The sequence below is a fragment of the Spermophilus citellus genome (assembly GCF_964194105.1).
Source record: "Spermophilus citellus genome assembly, chromosome: 14".
NCBI classification, from domain to species: Eukaryota; Metazoa; Chordata; class Mammalia; order Rodentia; family Sciuridae; genus Spermophilus; species Spermophilus citellus.
Window position 1 is genome coordinate 38203845 of NC_138194.1, and position 14903 is coordinate 38218747.

General features: G+C 35.8%; 1 protein-coding gene across 1 annotated transcript in view; it reads right to left on the bottom strand.

The window, feature by feature from the left end:
• The window catches only part of NKAIN3 (sodium/potassium transporting ATPase interacting 3), a gene marked incomplete at both ends in the record, with an annotated part of 615336 nt that overhangs the window by 309711 nt on the left and 290722 nt on the right, over window positions 1-14903 (bottom strand). The window contains one exon of the mRNA XM_081266514.1: window positions 7388-7525. Coding sequence (XP_081122640.1) covers window positions 7388-7525 — 138 coding nt within the window. The remainder of the gene's footprint in view (window positions 1-7387; window positions 7526-14903) is intronic.

Consider the following 14903-nt stretch of genomic DNA (forward strand, 5'->3'; position numbering starts at 1 on the left):
CTTGGTGGGGGTGTTTTGCTTTTTTTTTAAAGGATAATGCAATTATATAATGAGTCAAAACTTCAAAAGCAATGGGAATTTATGCTAAAAGCAAGTTAAAAATTATCATAAGTAAAAATATATTGTGAGGTTTTAAGTATTTGAAGATATTGCTGATACTGAAATATCTTCTTTTCAGAAAGATAACTAGTCTGAACAGTTTTTTAAAATGTGCAACATACATTGAAACACACTTTTCTGAACCACAAAATATTCCCATGAATACTGAAAATAGCTACTCTGCATCCTTAATGTTTATTTTTTTGCAAGTCACAATAACTAGAACAAATTTTACTGCTTTTGCTAATTGGATGGCATCTAGTCCTGATAGATGCATTCTACATAAATATAAATGTGTTGGAACATAGCTGACCAATAAGTTATGAGAAAAAGGCCAATGATAAGAATTAAGAAAAGCATATCAAATAAAGCAAGACAATGTACTAAAGTAAGAAAGTAAGGACATGAACCCAAATCGTTACATATCCACATGATTCTTAATTATGGGAATTCAAATCTAAATGCATAATTATTGCATTAGGAAAATCAACCAATGCAAAGTTACAACAAAGGCACAATAAAACAAATCTATTTAAAAATTATAGCACAAACTCAGTGATGGAAGTGACTCACAAGCTATCACGTGCAGTTTCTGAACTTTGATAGATAAAACTACCAGGCTAAGTAGATAGTAACTGTCAGCTCAACCTGTTTAACTATATCAGGGTTATTATTCTGAGGCTCTCTGTGCTCCTATTCTGTGCTATGTACTTTACATGGTTCCCAGTCTTCACACTAAACCCAGGTAGAGAGGTCATCATTTGATTCCCTACTGGGTGTCAAGAGTTGGCATGTGAAACCTGATTGGCTCCAGAGCTGAGATTCCTAAGCCCCACCTGGTAGGCTTTCTTTAAAAAAATCTTAGAAAAATGACTAAAGGTTAATTGTAAGCTAAACTTTAACCAAACTCAGCACTTCATCAAATGGAAAATTCACCAATTACCTACCGGTTTAAAAAAATGTATTTTATTCTTTTAAGTCCTATAGGTGGTAATGTTTGGAGAATGACTAGGATATTTTGTGTTTTGCTATCTATGTAGCATGCATCATATGAACACCAAGGGTTCTTTGGTTTCTTTTTAATGATATTGTAGTTTCTTCTAATGCATTGTTTGTTGAGGACAAAGGATATATTATTGAATTTTGGACTGTTATGAGACATAAACTATATACTTTGACATGCACTTGTGACACCAGTTTGATCACAATCATATGGGAAAAGAGATCTCTAGCAATATAAATACACGCATAGGAATTTACCTAGCAGAGATATTAGGGGAACTCATGGCCTAAGATGTGCAATCCCCTGTCTTCTTTTTGAGGTGGGTAATTTTATTAATAAGTCAATTTAAATGAGAATTAAAAGATAAGACTCTTCATTTTTGACAAATACTCCATTATGGAGTTTGTTGATATATTCATTTATTTTTTTGCAAGTCACAGATAGCTTAGGTATACTTGGTAAATAAAAGTCTTAAATTTTCCAAATAACTCTGCATGATCTCTGTCTCTGTCAGTCTGCCTCTCTGTTTCTTGCTCTCTCTTCTACTTTTGTTATGTTTACTAAACATATTTTAAATCCTAACTCACGCTGACAATGCTGTGAAGATTAATAAAGAATGTTCATATGTTCTATGTGGCTTCCTAAATATTTCCTTCCTAGTTTTATGAGGACATTTCAGTACTTTTTAATTGACACGAACTTTAGAAGTCTTTTATTCTTTCATTGAGCAATTAGTTTATAACATGAGTTATTTTTATGGTCTGAGTTTCCTCATTTTCCAATGATCAGAAAGGCCATCTGGTCATTCATTCTTTCACACGTGTATCAATCAGTCACAGTATTTATGCACAATATTCTAGAGTTACAATAAAAAGTAGTGTAATATCCTTAGTATTTAGTTTAGTATTCATGTTCAGAAGAATATTAAGAGAAACTACCATCCATACATTTTTAATGGCAAGGAAAGCAGAGCTAAGGCCAAGAACAAAAAAGACATATTAACAGTTTAATAATTCATCAAGTCTTACTCTATATTAGGCTATGGTAAGCAAGTCATATATATTATAGCATTTTAAAAAATGATCTGTGATCAGATTTCTACAATTGAGATATGTGTGGCAAAAAAAAGAAAACAAATAAATATCCTAAGACTTCAGAGCCAATAGTTTGTGGAGGGGATTTAAATCCATGACGAACTGAATTGAAACTTAACACCCAACTGTCATATTGAGCAGAAGCTCAGGGAAGAGATTTATGATGATGTGGTAGAAAAGGTTTGTTATATAACAATTCAAATTAAAGTCAGTTGTTGTTCATTGCACATGAATTTTGCATAAAGGTCCAAAGAACTAAATTATGGTCTTCATAAATGTATTGGCTTTTTAATTTTTAAAGTCAGCTTTGAATTAAATCTAACTCCAAAGTTAATCTTTTTTTTCTAAAAAAAATGTAAAATCAATTAGCTAACTCATCTGCCTTTAAATTAGTGAGCTTGATTAAGTTAACTCATCCATGAAATAATAAAAATTTAAATAATTCTAGGGCAGACCCTTCTGTTGGAATTCAGAGACAAATTTTGAAATATTTGGCATAGGCATAGACAGGAAACAAATGATTCTACAACAGAACATATGGTTGACAAATATGGTTTCACAGCTTCATACTGTCTTTAATCAAAGAAACACAAAAGGTGTATTCAAACCTTCACTGAACTTGGTATCTCTTAGGGGTATCCCCAGGGGATATCAAGTGAAGGAGAAAAATATGACAAAGTTATTTCTGTGCTCTGAAAATAAATATAGAAAGAGTGAACTGCACCTTTTCAGCAGTGAGGGTATCTGGAGTGGACTTATTGCTCTTTCATTTGGTGATTTGGTTGGCTTCTTCTAGCAGTCTTTGATGTCTTTGATTATACTGGCAAAAGACCATGATGTTATATTTCTCAGAAGAATAGGTCTTGAGGAGTAAGTTAGCTAATAGTCGGGACAGGTAGGACAGCACACACTATTTTGTCATGTAATTCCTCAACTGTTTTCTGATTGAGATAAGCAAAGCAGTGAGGCCGATTTCTCTTGCTGAATAATTGCCATCATGTTCTAAGAAATATATGTCTAGGGCATTTTTAAAGTCACTGAACCCAATCACCTTAAATTCACTTATGATGTGTCCAGTCAAGGATAAAGCATTTTAAAAAGTCTCTACGTGCAGGAATACATCTTGAATATAACAAGGGGTAGGCACAGTCCTGTCTTCCAGGAGTTCACCGCTGCATGCAGTGAGACTGGCAGGGAGACAATGAAATCTAGTGGGGGATCAGGGTAGAGAGTCATCAGGATCTGCCGCAGTAGGGAGCACAAGGCACTCAGCCCTGAGTGGGGTGCTTAGGTAAGGCTTTGAGTGGGTGACAATTCAGTTGAAGAATTATTAAATGTTTTCCAAGAGGGCAAGGAGAATATCCCAGGCAGAAGGTTTAGTATGTGTGAACTGAAGAGGCAGAGAGCATGTGGTCTTTGGAAACAGCAAATCCTTCAGCATGCCTGGCATAAGGGAGGCCCATGGAGAGTAGGTACAGGATAGGTAAGCAAAGGGGCAATTTTAATAAGCTTTGGTCTCCACTCTAAGGAGTTTGGAAATTTGCCTATAGACATCGCAGTTCTTGTTCTGCATTGTCCTTTATCTAGACCATTTTCACAGTGCTAACTAACTCTTTGAATTCAAGTGTGGCAAACCCAATTTTTGTCAGAAGTGGCAGCAACTTCCAACCTATGTTTTGCAAATCTACACTGTAAGTTCCACTGAATTATTTCAGAGACAGACATCATATTTCATTCATTTCCAGGTGAGCACTTAGGAAATACCTGATGCATCAAAGTGTTAGTTTGAAGGGATGAAATTTAATTGGCATGATTGGTATTTGTTTCCGCCAATATTAAGACTAGCAGAAGTGATTTGGGGAAAAAATCTGTAATCAAAAAGCTCTTTCCCTGCTAAGTGAAGTCAGTGTGGATTTCTGATCCAGGTGTCTTCTCACTGCTATTGACTATCATGTGCTAAAACAAAATAAATATAATGTAATCACCTTCCCAAATAACAACATGGCCTTCATGTAAAGAGAATCCCTTGCAGAAAGATTTTCCATATTATTGATTACTGATTCTTCAGGCATTTTTCTCAAATAGAAAATGTATAGATGGATGCCTACAAAGGCAATAATATTTGACAATTGACTGAGGAAGCAGGGCAGAATAATTTCCTAGGTCAAAACTTATGCTGACAATGGCAAGATATTATCTGAGATCTGGTGGTAGAAGCAAAGCACAGATTATGCTAAAGCAACTTCATAATAAAATGAGGGAGGCCAATAGACATTGCTTTCTCCTTTGCTATTTGTGTTCCCTGGGCAAGGAAACTGTTTTAACCTTTTTCTTTATCTGTAAAATCAGAGATGCTAATACAGACTTCTTAGGGTACTTGGGAAGATTAAATAAAATGAAATGTTTGGCATGGAGGGCTTTCCCACCACTCAATATTTTCTTTCTCTTCCCTTCCTAGGAGAGAGTCTAAATAATAGCCAAGAAAATGAGATTTGGTTGGCATAATGCATTAAAAGAGGAAAATCAGAGGAGTAAAAATATGAATTGCTTATCTTTGCAGATGTTTCTCTTTGAGGATTCTGAAAGTCCTAAAACTGCCTTTCTCCTCACACATAAATACGTACGGAGCGTGTATTACATTTCACATTCTCAGTGAGCTCTTTGCCTGGTAGAGAGGGCTTGAATGCCAACAAATTATAACACACGCTCAAGACACAGAGACAAAGGAACAGAGAATGTTTAATCATGAAAGCACATGCAAGGACATGTGCATGAGAGACTGAAAGAACTTACTAGAACTGGGGCATGAACACCATGCAAGGCTGTTAGAGCAAGAGGGAGAGAGACGGGTCAGAGCAGAGGGAACATAAACAGAATACAACCTCTGGGCCTTTTCAAGGCTCTGCACTTGGTCACAGACTTCCCAGGCCTCTGCCTCATTGCTATTCTCATTCCACGTTCATGGCCATTCCACCACCTCCAGAGAGTCCAAGACTTTGTATCTCACTTCCTCATTCGCTTCAAAATGAACTCCTTGAAAGTAGGGACTGTAATTTGCATTCTTCGCTAGCTATCCAGACCTAGTTCAACGCAGTACTCTATGAATGTCTGATGAGTGAGTGCCAATTACAGGTATTGAGCTCTTTCTTCACACTCAGTGATGCTTTCCACCCAGAAACCCCTTCAACGTATTCTCTGTGGACTCACACTCACTGGCACCACAAGCACTTTTGCAGGACACCTTACTCTGTCACCCTGCCACGATCAGACTCCTCATTAGGCATCTCTGGCACAATGTGGTTCTCTGTATCGCTTGTCATAGTTATAGTTCAACATTTCTGCAGATCTCCCCCACTAAAATGTAAAATGAGCACCCAAGAAGGCCACAAATAATCTGTATATGTTCAACAGCATCCAAGACACCCCACACAATGCCAAACACCTAGTAGAGACTAAAGGAGTATCTTTTATAACCAAATAAATGACTGGGGGGAAAAAGAACAAAGTTAGAAAACAAAGAAAAAAGGGAAGGATGAATGAAGAAAGGTAGGAAGGAAGAAAGGTAAGTAGGGAGGGAAGGAGGAAGGAAGCGAGGGAGGGAGAGAGGACAGCCTTCAGAGATATGAGTTTGGTAAAGTGCAATAGTCAAGAATATTCTTAGATTTTGGAACCAGGAAAGGTTTTTAAGCCATGAATCAGGTAAGTGAAAAAAAGACTCTGGAAAGACTGTGAACAAGCAGGAAATCCATGTATACAGAAAAGAAGGCTAGGCTATGGTTAAGTGAAGAGTATGAAGGGCTAACATGCAGGGGGCAGAAACAACAGGACTAGATAATATCTTTAACAGGTACATGCAACCTCATTCTATAGAAGCCCTTGGTTTCATAGTCAGCTGGCATTTGGGGCCTTAGCAGAACATGAACAACATAAAATTTAAAAAGTTGGTGGGTGGTAAAAGTGTCTGTATTCATAGAAACAAACTAGAACATATTTAGAACCCAATAATAGTTTGATATTCTGTATGACATTAAAGCATCTGGTGCTCTAAGTCTGACTCTAGGAAACATCTTTCTAGTAGATTACACAGTGGCTCAGCAGAGGCTATTCTTAAGAGAAGCAAAGTAAAGCAGAAATTGTTTAGCCCTGCAGCAAATTGAGTGATATCAAACACTCTTGGGGCCATGTTGAATGCCAAGTCTGCCTGTGGGATAGTTATTTTCACCTCTTTGATACGATGGAAGATATCAAAAAAGCCAATTTTGAGATTCAACACAGAGAACAAGTACATTTATAGGAAAAAAAAAAAAACAAAACCTTTTTTTCCAACAAATTGGATTAGTAAAAATTGAAAGGTGGCTTATTTGTGTAACCTTCCCCCTGAAGTATGGCAACATTACTGCATTGCAGAAACTATTTACCAATTCTACTGAATTCTATACATTCATTCAGGCTCAATGATTACATTTGACTATGTTATTCCTATTTTCAATACCTTTATTATTATTACTCATCATACATCTAGCCAACAATACTGCCTTCTTTTCATAGAAAAAGCAACTAGTTAAACTGAATAACTACCACTAGAGTGTGAAGAACAGCATGTACTTCATGAAATTGACCTGTAATGGAGTGTGGGCTGCCCATGTTCAGCATAGTGTGGAGTATGGATTTGTGCTTCCAATACATCTTGAAAATTGGAGAAAAATTCAATAATAAACTGTATGAAATATATGAGGAACATGCACTAAATTTTTCCTAAGTTAATTAAAATTATATTGTTTTCAGTGATTAAACAATTATGCTAAACAGGATTGGTTTCTAGGGCTAGTGACAGATGTCATTGAAGATAAATGACATCTTATTACACTGCTACATTAATAATTAACATACCTTACATCTCATAATAACAATGAGATCAAAATCAGTCCTTCCACTTTATCCAAACTCTATTTTAAGTGAGTCACACTAGATCATCCCAAACTTCAGGACATATTGCTTTGTTCTCACTGTAAAACATTCATCATGTTGTCTGTTCCACTGAGTAATATTTCTTAACAGAATTGAATAGTTGAGGGCTAGAACAGCATAAATACATTTTATTAGATGGACCTCTATAAAATTATTTCATTCATCTTCTTATAGAAATTATGTAGTGTTCATATGAAGAGGCAGTGATAACAATAAGACTTACCACCATGATGTATCGAGGTCTGTACTGAATAGTTCCAAACAAACCCAATATGACCACTATTATATGTAGAAAATTTCCAAGAATAGGTGCCCATTGGAAGCCAAGGAAGTCAAAGATTTGTCTCTCTAATGCTGAGAGCTGCAACAAAGCAAAGGGAGTTCATGAGTAGCTTATCCAAGCATCATGTCACCATCTCAATCCTTATTTCACTGCTGGAGAGGTCGGCATCTTCAATCTCAACACTTGTAAGCATCATAACCACGAGCGTTATTTTAATTAATTAATTATTATTATTTTTTATAGTGCTGGGATTAAACTCATGGCCTCATGCATGCTTGGCAAGTGCCTCAACACAGAATCAACCCTTGTTGCTAGAATTTTAGTATCTATTTCATGTACTGTTTTATGCAACTTCTCTCAGGAAATATACTGAGATAACTTTCAATGTTATGGCTCCAAATGTAAATTTTGAACCTATCTAGAGAACTAAGAAATACTCATTAAGTAGTTTTCTACAATAGAAAATCCAGACAAATAAGACTTAAATTCATCATTATAATGAAATAATTGACTTAATATAACATACTTAGAGCAATAACCATAATGATATGACAGCTGGTATCATTTTGAAAACAAAACAAAACTCTTACTTAACTTTGCCTTCCTGTATTAAATATATACTAACCAAACCTGTTTGGTTTCTTCTCCTTTCATTAGACTTCCAATAGTGATAATGACTAAAGTAATCATCATTTTGAAAATGTGTTATTTACTTACCCTTGGCTCAAGACTAAAACCAGAGTTAAACATTCCCTTGGAAGTACAGTTTACTAAGTTTCTATACCTACATGAAAATTCAGACTAGGTGAAATCCTTTCTGGACACCCAAATAAATATTATGGAGCCATAACAATTTTAGAGACACCATAGTCTATTATATTTGCATTATATAGAATTGTGTTTTAAAATAATTCTTCAGTACATCAACCTGTACACTTAAACCATTTACGATTAAATAGGCGAATTTCAGATAGTGGAATGAATACCAACAATGTCAATTATCACAGACACATGGTAGTTCTTGTATTCTATGTCTAAATTTTTTACAATTCTACTTGCATACTTGAACATAATCTTATATGTTTGAGGCATTTTTCTAGATTTCCTTTGATAAAGTAGGAACTCTAATAAAATGATCCAGTGATTGATTAGCTATTCTGATGGCACTAGAAACTGCAGCTTTCAGATGAAAATGGCACCCTTGGTATTTTTCCAGTTTTGTGACAGGTGTATGCCTGAATAGCTTTAATTTCCTTGGACATAAAGAAATGTCCTCCATCCTGTAAGCTGAATTTACCTTGCTTAAGTTGTGCAGGAAAAGAGAACAAATGCCTAAGAGAACCACACCAAGTCCCCATTCATTTTAGGAGTATTTTCTGATTGTGAAATGATTTGTTACCATCTCCTACATCTGCAAAATGCAAGGAAATGCTAAAACACAAAATAATCAGAGCAATGTCAGTAGCGGCACTGTGTTTTCAATCTCTTGCTCATATCTCCTTCTGACTCTAATTAGTTCCCAGGAAGCTTCCTTTTATTTATTGGCCCATCAATGATATAAATATGCACTGTTTTTTATGTCCAAACAGGACTGATGGGCTGAGAAAAAAAAAGCAACCCTGAAGAGCAGCCTTAGGCAATTCATTCTGAAACAGCTACCCTATTTTAAAGTTGTCGAGCATCACAAATCCTTTAAAGTGAACTTTTCAGAGGAAAACCCTTTCCTCTTTCTACCAGAGGATGCATGGAAAGTGCTCCCTTTTATGATATTAAAGAGACAACACATCATGAAAGGGAAGTCAAATTTTCAATCCCTGGTACCAAAAACAAAATGCTATTTATTAACATTTATTCTCTGAGTATTTAAAAAAATTGAATTTGAGCTGAGTCAAAGAAAAAAAAAAGAGTGGAAAAAAGAAAAAAACGGTTATCAAATTTAGAAAGGGGATCTTACCAAGAATAAGACACAGGTCAGCTGCAACAACCATGCAAACCTACAACTACATTTGAACATTGTATTTTAAAAAAACAACTAACAACTATAATTTAAAAAAAACCTTCAAAAGTAAAATACCATCATATTTTTATTAACTATTCCATCTAATTATCATCTTAAGCTGTTTAGTGGTTTATTTCACTGGTAAATATAAATACTGCCTGCTTGAATGCCACAATCTCTAGGGAACACCACTTTTCAACTCTAGTGCATGTTATTAATAATAAAGTATGTTTCCTCTCATACGTGGAAGCTAGAGAGGAAAAGGGAAAAGAAAGGTGTGGGGGAAATCTCATGAAAATCAAAAGGAGAACAGTAGAATAAAGGAAATAGAGCAGAGGGAGGGAGGTGGGGAGAAAAGGGGGAAATATTGGGCCAAATTATATTGTTATAACGTGTGCATGCATAATAGGTAACGATGAATCCCACCATTATGTATAATTATAAGCACCAATGACAATATGAAAAAACATGACCCAGAGTCACCAAATGAAATTGGATGATATCCAGGTCACTTTAACTCAGAAAAAGTATGAAAATAATTTATCAATTTTACTATCAAAATGGTTCTGATCCCTGGTGTGATGAAGCCCCCTGGAACTGGCTGGGAAGGTCATCATGTGCACTTCTTTCCAAGTCTTTGGTCAGTAATGTCAAGTTGGGAATTTGATATTGGCCGTGATGGGAATATTTACAAAGTGGAAATTGGGAAATGCTAAAATCAGGACTTGTTTGGTTTGAGAACCTATTATTAAACCTTTGCTTGCACATCACTTGGGAAACAGTAGTTTGATTTGGGAGAGCATAGGAGGAAGTCTCCACATTGGTATGGCGTACCTAGGAAGTAACCCAATCCAGAAGAGAACAGAAAGATGCAGGGTCCAGAGAAGGGTCTGAGGAGATGATACAGCAGGAAAAAGAATGTATGAGACACTGGAAGTTTAAATACAGGTAGAAAAATCCAGAAAATGCAAAGGCAATAAAATACTCCAGGAAAGCAAAACCAACCAGACACTGATTTAAAACAGAACAAGAAGCACTGACTTAAATAATAATGGAATCATTTGTAAGTGAAAGCTAAGGTAGGTAAGAACCTGACAGCTATGAAGAATAGGATGGAAAAGAGCATGTCTCTTTTCCTACAGTTTTTTTTTTTTTAAAGCATGCCTGTAATCCCGGTGGCTCAGGAGGCTGAGGTGAGTTCAAAGCCAGCCTCAGCAATGGCAAGGTGCTAAGCAACTCAGTGAGACCCTGTCTCTAAATAAAATATAAAATAGAGCTGGGAATGTGGTTCAGTGGTTTAGTGCCCCTGAGTTCAATCCCTGGTACCAAATAAACAAATAATTAAAAGACAATTGAAATCAGAATAAAAATACTGTAAAATACAGTGTCTTACTGATACATCTATTATGATTAATGTTTCACATGGCATCTTGCATAATTGCTCATAATAATCATTCCTAATTATTAAAATTAATTCACACTTAATTTTAAAGAGCTGTAAAATCTCTGTCTGGGTGACCAAGCAGGTTCTTGGGCATTTACAGAGTCTACAGGATTAGTTTCTGTCCAAGTAAAAGCCAAGCATGCAGGCTCACTCTTAACGACTAATGACTTGGAAAGTCAGCCTCATGGGAAGAGAAGGCAGCTGCCTTCCCTCTCATTATTCTTGGACTTTTGCTCTCCTCACTAGAGACAAATACAATGAAAAAGATCAAAACAGGGTCACTACTGTCTGTAGAATCGTAAGAAAGCATTTGATCAAACCACAATCTCACAAAAGACTATGGAATTAAAGCATATTGCATGGGTTGGTACTCTCTTCTGTGTAACTTCTAGCTTGAGAATTCACATGGTAAATATTTTATAATCATGAAGTATTAATTCTTAAAGTTAAGATTTAAAAGCTCCAAGTAACATTTTTCTTAGCTAAATTAATATTTCTTAGGCCATTTCTAAGAGGTTTTGGGTTGTTAAGGCAGGTTCTTTATGTATGCAAAATCTATAGGACCCTCAGCTCACCAATACTTATTTCCATTTCCATATCTTATCTACTCAATTTCCAAGGGCCTTATCATGCTTTATATTAGTAACATTCATCTTCTATGTATATATGTATGCCTATGCCAATGATGGTCTTATATTTTAAACTATAATTTGAGAATTTTATTTCATATCTCTTAGTTTAAAAAGGAGATCAATAGCATTTGCAATGTGACTCTATTTCCTATTGACATATCATGAAAGTTCTAACATGATATTTACCACTATGATAAAGCAGATACTATCCTGAAGAAGTTTTCATGTACCTATAGACAGCTAAATAAGCCTTAGGATGTATATGAACTTTGAGATGGATCCAGGAAATCCAGATCTGGCTTACTTATATGGCTCATCCAATAATGACAATAATAGTATTAAAGTCTTCACTGCTTTGGTTTAGTTTTTTGTTATTTTTGCTAGAGGTTAGACAGCAAAGTCTATGTCAGTGAAACCAGAAACCAATGAATCAGTGAAATGAATAAAGCTAGATAAAATTTAAAACAGTTTAATTTGTCATCTTCTTTTCCTATTGCTTGACTTTTAGAATCATCTCTGGTGATCTAAATGGCCACGGTGCTTATAGAGGTAGAAATGAGGTAGAAATGTGGGTGCCCAGAAGAGTAGAGTCTGTAATGCCAATTGTGTTTGCCTAAGTTGTTTTTGGAGCTAATTTTGTTAAGTGAAAAAAAATTCTCTCTAAAATGTTTGTAAAAATTTCTTGAAGTCTACCTCTATGTTTTCAGATCCTGTATCTCAAGAACATTTTCTAGTATTACAATTCAGTAATGAAGGTATAAACTTCAAGCAAATGGCATAGGATTTCAGAAAAGTGCTTTACATAGTGCTGCAAATCTATTTTTTGAAGAAATAAGGGACTGAGTGTATCATATCATGGAAATTTTCCTGTTGACAGAGGAATGGATATTACATTGCAAATAGATTGATGGAGGCTGATGAGTTGGAAGAGTGCATGTGAAGGGCATCTACGTACCACAAATTCACTCAGAAAACCCCTTTACCTTGTGCACTGACTCAGCATAACAACTACCAGAGTGATAACTATTTCCCCAACTTCTCTTTATGTCAGGGAGTGAATTGATGCATCAGAGAAATGCTGTAAAGCCTGAAAAAAAAAAAAAAACCCAGGGGGATGCTATGCATACCACATTATTTAACACATGATTTTTCAGTACTTATTAATCTAACTTCATCCTAACCAAATCAGGATTGATAATTATTATCTTATTGGATGTATGAAAAAATAAACAATCAGCTCATTATTATCAGAGTATCTTTATGTCTTCACTAAACCACTCTGAAATCATGCAACAAAAAGAACTAAATTCTGAAATAGGCCGTATCACAAGAGGTAGAGATAATGAAGAAAGCATGGAGATGTGTTTCATGATTTAATCCTCTTTCTTTGCTGCATCCATTTCTAGATCAGACACTCTCCCCTCCATGCTCAGAAGGGGCAAAGTTGTATCTTTTAGAAACTTAACAGCTGCATTATCCTTCATCAAACTCCAGTTTCTTCCTCAAAAGAAGATAATCATCATCTTTATCTTGGTGATAAATATTAAGATAAGCAGATCAGGCACATGGATGACAATCATTAGTAAAATTTGTATTTCAGTGCTCTAATGAATTACCAAAACTTACACTAGTTTTTTGTCTTCTGTAGTTTAGAAGTCTAGGAAAGTTCCCAGTGGGCTAAAAATCAGTGTATGGGCAGGGCTACACTTCCGGTGGCTCGACGGGAGAAACTCTTTCCTTGGCTTCTTCAGCTTCTAGAAGCTGCCCAACTCCTGTGTCTGGTACTCCCTCCTCCATCTTCAGAGTCAGCCACAGTAGGTTGAGTCTTTTACCATTTCATGCCTGCCTCTGCTTCCTTCTCACCTATTAACTTCCACTCTTTACATAAAAACACCCTTGTGATTACATTGGGCTCTTCTTGATAATGCCGGAAAATCTCTCCATTCTGAAATCAGCTAACTACTTCATTCTTTTGGCAATGTCCAATCCCCCTTAGCATGTAAGACAATGTTTTCATGTCTTGATGGTTGGAATGTCAATATCGTGAAGGGCCAATATTCTACCACACAGTTGTTACCTCCTGCTCTATTTAAGGTTCTCTTGTGTATATACCCTATCTAGGCCCTGGATCAGTCTAGGAAGAGCTCAGAGCTTTCTCTTCCCTTTTATTTAACTACAGAAAGCCATTTTCTGAGATAGGGTCACTGTTTTTTTTTCCAGCTCATACTGTGACCAACACCACTACTGAGGTGGACAGGACCTCTCTTTCAACCCATGCTGCACAATAGATAGTAGTTTTCAGAAAAATTAATAGCATTATAACTCAAGAGCTGTGATATGAAAAAAATTTGAGGTAAACAAATATAGCTTTTGCCACAGTCTGGCTGCAGCAAAATAACCCGGGGGTGACGAGCAACTTGAGTAGATTGATAGAGCAGGAGTGGGAGCCATTTATTGTAGAACAGGAGGGGTATATATACATTCCACACAGCTTATCTTAATTAACATAAACTAGATACAGCAGTCAACCAATAAGGAATCTCCACACTTAATGGCTCGCTGGCGTTACTTCACAAACCACTCCCTCTGGCAAAATGCCAGGCGCCATCTTGACTTGTTTACAGACCTTAAAAGCTTTAGCACCACAAAAACACTTAGAAAGCTTTATCAATGGGCATACTGGCAAGGAAATGATAAATATATTCACTATATATGCTGGAGTACAATCATGCTTCAATATTGGGAATGGTTTCAGGATCCCCATGGATACCAAAGTCTGTGGACTCTCAAGCCTCACATAAAATTGTATGGTATTCACATACAATCTACACAATCTTCCTATTGACTTGAAATCATCTTTAGATTACTTATAATACCTAACACAATGTAAATGCTATGTAAAAATTCATTATACTGTCTTATTTAGGAAATAACGACAAGAGAAAAAAAAGGTTGTACATGTTTTATACAGACACAATGTTTTCCAAAGTATTTTCACTGGAGGTTGAATGAATCCATAGATGTGGAACCCATGGACATGAAGGACCACTGTATATTGCATATCAATACCCTCGTGAAGTGAGCATATTATGAATAAGTCCTTATTCTTTGTCTTGGGAAAATTACTTGCATGGTGATAATGAAGAAAAGCATGTAGGTTATATCTAGTAAAATTATGGATCAATAGCATCATTCAGCATTTACATAACAATTTTTTACTTTCAAGCAACTATACTGATATTGTGCAAATTCAAAATACTGTGACTTTTTCAAGATGAATAAATTGAAAGAAAAACTGCACCAATCTCTGAGGAGTCCAGGGCAGTACTGACATGCTTTGCAAATGGCAGGCATTAGAGAAATCACCTGATATTTACGATT